Source organism: Cryptomeria japonica, chromosome 6 (genome assembly GCF_030272615.1).
Source record: "Cryptomeria japonica chromosome 6, Sugi_1.0, whole genome shotgun sequence".
NCBI classification, from domain to species: Eukaryota; Viridiplantae; Streptophyta; class Pinopsida; order Cupressales; family Cupressaceae; genus Cryptomeria; species Cryptomeria japonica.
This window is the reverse complement of record NC_081410.1, coordinates 575,766,532-575,774,964: the sequence shown is the minus strand read 5'-3', so window position 1 is coordinate 575,774,964 and position 8,433 is coordinate 575,766,532. Positions and strand designations below refer to the sequence as shown.

The 8,433-nt window shown below is 39.7% G+C and overlaps 1 protein-coding gene across 1 annotated transcript; it reads left to right on the top strand.

The window, feature by feature from the left end:
* Nucleotides 1–556: 556 nt before the first annotated feature.
* Nucleotides 557–1,429, top strand: LOC131062914 (uncharacterized). Its single transcript, XM_057996657.2, has one exon. It carries the CDS (start codon nucleotides 557–559, stop codon nucleotides 1,427–1,429), a length of 873 nt encoding a protein of 290 aa, XP_057852640.2.
* The last annotated feature ends 7,004 nt before the right edge of the window (nucleotides 1,430–8,433 follow it).

Sequence of the window (8,433 nt, the reverse complement as noted above, 5' to 3'; positions counted from 1 at the left end):
GGTCATGGAATATGACGTCAAAATTCAGGTTACCAAGCTGGTTAGAGGCAAAGGCTTATGTGAACAGCTTGCTGATGGCATTTCTAGTTCGCCAAAGTATGAACAGGAAGCTGTTTTAACACTGGAAGGTGACGAGCAAGCAGAGGTTGGGACTCCTACTGCTGATTGGATGCAGGAAATGACTCATTTTCTGCAAACTGGTGAGTGTCCTGAGTTGCTAGACAGAGCTAAAAGAAGGTATTTCAGACTGCAGTCTATACCCTATGCACTCCTTAATGGCATCTTGTTTCGTAAAGATTTTAATGGTGTATTGCTGAGATGCGTTGGGCCTGACCAAATAAGTAAGCTGCTGCATGATTTTCATGAGGGATCAGCTGGGGGCCATTTTTCACCGAGAGCAACAGCTCTTAAGGTGATGAAGGGTGGCTATTATTGGCCCACATTATTCAGAGATGCACACGTATGGGTCAGAAAGTGCAAAGAATGTGCCATGTTTGCTGGCAAAATGGGATTGGCAGCTTTACCTTTGCAGCCAATTTAGGTGGAACAACCTTTCATGAGGTGGGGTTTGGACTTTATTGGAGTGATAAACCCTGCATCCAGCGCTGGCCATAAGTGGATACTTATAGCCACTGACTATTTCACCAAGTGGACTGAAGCAGTGGCACTCAAAGAGGCAAATGAGACTGCTGTCCTAAATTTCTACGAAGATCTGGTTGCCAGATTTGGGGTACCGGAGTCCATAATTTCAGATAATGGGCTCGCTTTTGTTGGTCTTACAATCTCTGATTGGGCTGTCAAGAAAGGGATCTACCTAAATGCGTCTTCCAACTATTATCCGCAAGGCAATGGCCAGGCAGAATTGACTAATAAAAATCTGATTAGGATTATTAAGAAGACCATGGAAGGCAACCAACGGGTTTGGCATACTCAATTAAAATCAGCCTTATGGGCTGATAGGATCACCCCAAAAAGGTCCACAAGACAATCACCTTTTATGCTGGTCTACGGTAAGGAAGCAAGGCTTCCTATTTCATCCGAGCTTTCAGCACTAGACCTGGCAAATCAGTTGGACTCACTGGAGGAGGGCCCCCTTACAGTGAGATTAGCTCAATTGTTTGAGCTAGAAGAGACTAGAAAGGACGCTTTGAATAAGATAGAGCAGCATCAGGCTCAGATGAAGCGATCATTTGACAGAAGAGCGTCTCCAAGAAGCTTCCAGGAAGGAGATGTGGTGCTGAAATGGGACACCCTCAAAAGCAAGCCTGGAAAGCATTCCAAGTTCGATGCATTTTGGAGCGGGCCTTACATTATTTCTGAATGTAAGCAGCACAACGCTTTCCAGCTCTCCAAGATGGACGGTAATGTGGAGCCAATCCCGGTCAACGGGATTCACCTCAAGCATAAGTGCTGCTGCACAGTTGGTTAGTTGCTGTCTAGTTTTCCCTAAGCGCTTCGTGCTCAGTTAGATGTTAGTTGTTTCAGTTTTGCAGAGGAAAGACTGCTGTAAGTTGCCGCAGTTTGATGAAGATGATACCTACCATATGAAGCAGTGAATACCTTCCACTGCCACACATCATACATATCCACCTCATAAAGCTGGGACAGCTCACAACAGTCTTTTAAGGATGCTTTTGGTGAGGTTTTTTAGCTTAGATCTGAGTTTCAGTAATGCAAGAGAGTGCTTTTCAGAGGTGCTTTGTCACTGACCTGTCCTAATCTATCAAATACACATGTAGAATTCATGATAGCGGTGTGTCAAGACCGCTACCATGAACCCCACACCTATAATCAATAGGCTATGACAGGTTCAGAGGGGGAAAGGGAGAGAGTTCTGCAGTGTTATGATACGTTTTTCCAGTTTTCACAAAGGTTGCAAGTGACTTTGTGCCCAATGAATTTTCAAGGCAGCTGGTCAAGATGTTTAGCAGGCAAACATATAGCAGATGTCGCCAAAAACGTTACCTATTTTTCGCTCCTGGCTGAAAAATAGGTTAAGAGACGCTAGCATGAACAAAAGAAAGCAAGTGTGTACTAATTCTCTATTTTTGTGTTTCCAACTGTACTAAGGAGTGATTTAAAGATGGTATTTCTAAGTACTTCTAGTCTGTAACAACAAAAAAGAGAAACATCTCATTCAAAAGGAGAAGTATTTTATTCATATTCAAACATGCGTCCCACACAAAGAGCCGTGAGACTAGCTACGTGCATCTAGTGCAGAAAGGAAATATACATATATGTATGCACAAGTACAAAGGAAAAAATGAGGAAAGGCATGTCAAGAATGGAACCAGTCATTGCCTGAATGACTGGAACAGTTGAGGTAGGCTCGATGTCGCCTTTGTCTTGCTGCTCCACCCTGGTCCGTATATGTTTTCCTTCTGATATCTGCAAAAGAGTTGAAACAAGCAATGCGTTAGAATATTTTGTTCTAAGCAATGGCTGACTGCATTTCTAACATGTGTACTAATGCACGCATATATATATATGATCCCTACATGCATCAGATGCATATAACTCGCATCACAAAGGAATCTCAAAAGGCAAATATCAGATCAAAGGAAAATCACCATACATATGCATGTTTTGCTAACAGGTTTGTTTCATGTGCAGGAAAAGGAAAAGGGACAGCTTGCTGGTCAGGAGGTTCACAAAGATGAGTGGAGATGAATGCGGCTCCCACAAGGGTTGAGCCCAGCTCATGTGAAGCGATGGCAAGGTTTCATATAATCAAATCATATTAGAGCTGGTGATAAAAGGAAAAAGGGACTTGTCTATCGAGCTTCACCAACAAGCAAAAAGGTTAGCAGATAGAAAAAAATTGGAATCAGAGATTGAATGTCTTGAGTCACTGATAGAAACAATTAAAGTAAAAGATGCAGAGCGAGATTTCCAGAAGGTCGAATTGCAAAAGCATCTTTCTACTAGAAGGCTGGATACCTCCATATTTCAAAAAAGGCAATTTTTGCTCCTTGCTGCTTGCTCTTCTTGTGTTTAAATTTGGAATGTTTAACTTTCTGAAATTTTGGATCATTGCTTTGAAGAACTAGGTAGTCATGGAGAATTTGAGACCTAAAATAAAGCTGAAGGCTGTGTTTAAAAGCAAAGCAATAGAGAATGGTCAATTAGGGGTAACATCAGAATCATTGCCAGGTTACATGGTTTCTAATACAACTTCAGAGCATGGAAATGGCTCCTTTCCAATTTTAACTGGAAGGTTCAAAAGGAAGCAAGCACAAAGACATGGGTATAGGAGAGAGGAGCAAAAATATGAGACTTCTCCTGCTAAGCTCTTTCATGTTCCATCTGTTCATGCAGAGGAAGAAGATTTTTCAGACTATAATAACAGTGAAGACAGGGAGGAAGGTGAAGAAGATTTAAGAACAGGCAATGGAACACACTGTATGCTGGACTGCTATAATGCAGCTTCAAAGCTAGAAGAGGTGAGAAACACAAATGAGGTCTAACAGATCAAGTGAAAGGTCAAGCAGCCCGCAACAAAGTGAACATGTTGAGTCTGTTTGGAAATTAGAAAATCAACGAATTAAGGCATCGGCAATACCAGAAGGACGACTTAAGAAAGATGGAAGAGATTTTTTTTTTTCTGCTGAAAAGGGAGGAGGTTTCATGTCCAAGTCTGTCAAAGAAGAATTGGAGGCTGCATTGATGGTTTTGAAGAAGATCATGAAAATGGAAGCAGCAGAGCCTTTTAATACTCCAGTGGATCCAGTTTCTCTTGGAATTCTTGATTATTTTGATGTTATTGACATGCCAATGGATCTGGGCACCATATGCAATGCATTGCAAAAAGGCAAAAAATATAAACTTCTAAAGATGTTTTCCATGACGTTCAGCTTGTTTGGGACAATTGTGTCAAATACAATCATAAAGGTGATCCTATTTTGGAGCTTATGAAAAGGGTGAAGAAGAATTTTACCAATTACTGGACTGCAGCAGGCTTATATTACGAATCAGCAAAGAGTAAATACAAACACTGGGAATATGGATATTCAAAGAAGTCGCCAGCATGATGCCTTTGGAAAAATGGAAATGCCTCGCAGAGTATGATCCAAGAACGCTGTACTTACCCAAAGACTTTTTGAAGGGTCTAACAGGTGGGTAGCGACAATGGTGGGAGTTCAAGTCCCAGCATATGGATAAGGTTCTGTTCTTCAAGATGGGCAAATTTTATGAGCTATTTGAGATGGATGCACATATCGGAGCTTTGGAACTCGATTTGCAATATATGAAGGGATAGCAGCCTCACTGCAGATTTCCTGAAAAAGAGCTTCACTAACAATATGGAGAAACTAGCTCAGAAGGGCTATCGTGTGCTTGTTGTGGAACAAACTGAAACACCAGATTAACTTGAGCAAAGAAGGAAAGAAACAGGAAGCAAGGAAAAGGTTGTAAAATGAGAGATATGTGCTGTAATTACAAAAGGAACCATGACTGAGGGTGGGATGCTAGCAACATGTCCTGATGCTAATTACATGATGTCAATAACTGAAAGAATTCAACTTTCTGGAATTGAGAATCATGCTGCTTCTGTTATAGGTGTCTGTGTTGCAGATGCTTCAACCAGTAGATTTATACTGGGTTAGTTTACAGATGATTCAACAAGGAGTCGGTTATGTTCATTACTCTCTGAGATAAGACCAGTGGAACTTATCAAGCCTCGTGGCATGCTTTTTGATGAAACAGAAAGGGTCTTGAGGGACTGCACAAGGAAACCTCTGATCAATAATTTAGCTCCTGGTAGAGAGTTTTGGGATGCTCAAACGTCTCTTTTTGAGATTAAAAAACTCTATAAATTGTTTTGTGATAGGTCAAAAAGCAAGAAGTGTGTGACTAAACATTGCAATAAAATCAGAACCAGAGCAGAGGACGAAAGGAATAAAGGTCGAAACCGTGGAGGAGCTCAAAAGCATTTTTTTTTATGTTTATCTTTTTTCAAGTTTTTCGTAATATCCAGGAAACCAAGTTCAAACGCCATGAAATGATTCAAAAAGGAGCGATTTTCTTTCCAGAATCAGTAAAAGATAGCGAACCTGTAGAGAGTGAAGGATGCAAGGTGAAAAGATCGCGCCCAGCAAGGAAGCCAAGTTCAAATGCCCAGAAAATACTCAGAAACACAGGAAATTTCCATGGCGGCTCCATAAATAGGCCCAAAACTAGCAAAAAACACAGAGAGAAGAGCAGGCCATAAACAAAAACAGAGGCCCAGCACTCATTTCGGCGCCCAAAACAGGAAGAGACCGAGATTTCTTCTCCTTTCCATGCCCAGTTCGAACCCTAGCGGCGCCCAGATGCAGAGCGAAGTTTCCAGAAGTGGCGAACATCAAAAGTGAAGAGGCAAATGAAACTTTTAGGGTTATGTTTCCCCTAAAATATCTTCAATAAAAAACTGTCTATGTTTCCTTCGCATTCTATTCCCTTCTCTTCTATGCCACGCAAGATGTTGGAAGCCACATGGTAAAGTTTGCCATGTGTTTCTAAGTGATTTTAAATCACTTTGAAATTTTTTTGTAACTCTTTGCTTCCTAAGTGATTTTATATCACTTAATGTCCTCATTTGCAAATTACTTAGCAAGTAATTTTAAAACACTTAGGAAATACGCCCTCCAATAAATGTAAGCAAATGTTTTTTAAAGTTTTCTTTTTTATTATTATTTATCATTATCTGATCAAGCATAGGTTTTACTTTATTTTATTTTAAATTTAAAAAATAATGAAATATAATAAAAAAATTTATTTATTAAAGTGTAAATCAAACACTTTTATTAAATATATTTTTATTACATTTTATTATTTAATAAATAAAAATAATAAAATTGTCTTATTAAGGTGATTTATTTTATTTATCACTTTAAATAAAATAATTCCATTATTTTTATATTATTGAAGCCTTTAAATATAAATAAAATCAAATCAAACAAATGTCTGATTAGATAAATGATAAATTTTTAAAAAAATCACTTTATTAGATATTTTGTTTGGAGATCAGGGAGGGATATTTTTTGCATTTATGAGGGCTTGTAGGCCTGTCAGAGACATTTCAGGGTCATTTATGATACATTTATGAGGTTTTATGGTTGCAAAATGGATGGCTTGACCTTTTGGCTCAGGTTTATTCCTTTTCAGATATTTTTGAGGCCCAAAAAGTAGGTTTTTTGAGTTTGCTCGACCTAAAATGAGGAGGTGGAGTCTTCTTGATAACTTTGGAAAAAAGCATATATACTGCAAGCCTTCATTTTGGTAAGGGTTTTGATTCATTCATCTTGGAGCAGACTGTAATTTTTTAGTTCTCTCTGCAGGAAGGGATGTCTTTGTAACACATTTTCAGGAGTTATAAAGCTTGGTGATACCTGTTTGGCAAGGATAATAGCTTGGTTTACCTCTCTACTTCTCATCTTTCTCTGTTATTGCATCTTTAGGGTTAGTCAGTTCTTTGTGGTTGGCTTTTTGCCCCCCTTAAAATTGCATTTTCTTTTGATGCCTTATGCAGAAACATATATACTACTTGCAGGTCATAAGCTGTGTTTTAGTGATTAATAGTCTTAGGTTGTGAAAAGGATTTTTCCTCTTAGGACTGTGATTATCCAGCCTTCTTATGAAGCATTGATGCAAAGATCATGGGTTGTTGGTTAGTGTAAAAGAGGTTTATTATCACTGTTGTATTGTGTGTCTTTTGCTTAGTTTTTTCAAAATATCATCTTGTGCAATCACCTTAGATTAAAATTTTAGTTTTACATGTTCTCCTCCTTACTCTTTTCCCTGAAGAAATTGTTAGTTTAGGTACAGAATCTGAAAAGAACCAGCTTACTCTGGAGGTTCACTCCAATTTTTAGGCAACCCGCAGGCCTAGGAGGGTTCCCATGTGTCACAAGCCTACTGAGTTGATAGCTTAGCAAACAGGGGTGCAAGTTCAAGTGATAACACCACCATTGCCAACCTACAAGACTCCATAATAGGCTAACTCACATGTCTCTGCTAAACAGAGCTAAAGAGGGGACATGACAGTCCTACCCTCTGGGAGATGCTTTCCCACAAGCAACTGAAACACCAATCCTCCACCATCCCAAATAAGACGTAAACAAATCATTGCATGTAACTGCTGCTCATCTTTGATATAAACAACATGCAATACCCTAGTCTAGAATGGCTCCTCAAAAGGCTGAAGCACCTGTGCTGTCAAATCAACACTGCCTGGGTCCCAAAGTGAAGCATAGGTCCCGCTGAATACCTCAAGTGAGCAATGGAAAACTATATCATCTCCATAGATCAAATATCCATAAATACCAAGATCACTAGTGTGTCGGTGATCACCAACATGCATAACATCCATCATAATATCCAATGAATGCCAATCCATGGAAGACCCTTTGTGATCTGACCCCATCTGACACAAGTGACACACAATTGCCACACACTTCTGCTGATTTGGCGGAAGATCTAATGCCAACTCACTAGACAATATATAATAATAATACTGACTAAAATCATCACTGTCCAGGCTGGCATCTAAAAATATATAATCACCAACTAGCAATGAAACAATCACCCTGTCTAGAGAATCAGGTGAAACTGCCACATCAACTGGCTCAAAGTACTCACTGGGAGTAACATCACATAACTCATCCACGTCAGCTATCTGATGACAATCAACCTGTGGATCAACTGTTGTCCCACTCTGCTCGATAAACTGAGATGGATAGTGGGTAAACTCTAGCTCCATCCTCATGAAATTCCGAACATACCATCCAAGTGACAACAACCATTGTACACCCACGACTACATCTATACATCTGAAGTGAAGCAACCCATGTAGGATCCACAAAAGAAAGGTATTACACATGTCTATACCATGATCCCACACAAACCACCTGTAGGACATAAACTGCTCCTCCTTCTCTCCTCTAATATAAGTGCCATATAATCTTAATATCTGGAGCAACATACTATAATCCCTATAAGATGTTGTATCAAATGAATCAACACCTGGATCCCAAATAAAACTAAATCCACATCCATCTGTCATGAAGAGACAATGATAGTAAGAGGCATCCTCGATACCGTGTCTCTCTACAGCCATTGTGAAACTCTCACACCTGTGATAACCATCCACAACAACACACCTGCTAATCCATGCATCATCCTTCCCCCATGATCCTGGATGAAGTCTCTATGTCAAGGAGATGAAAAACTCTGACGGTCGCTGCTCATTATAACGGTTGATTGTTTGCTGATCCCGCAAACAATCCATCCCAAACTGCTGGATTAGGTGCCTGGAATCAATAACTCTATCCTTTGAAGATGGGAGAGCACTATCGCAACATGGATAGTATAAGTCCCAAACCAACTCACATCTGCGAGCCATCCAATCATCTACAATCGGACTAAAAGAGAAATGAAGTGCACTCCTCGCGAGGT

Excerpts from the sequence above, each read along its gene's own strand:
- LOC131062914 (XM_057996657.2), top strand. The coding sequence starts at position 557 with ATGAGGTGGGGTTTGGACTTTATTGGAGTGATAAACCCTGCATCCAGC.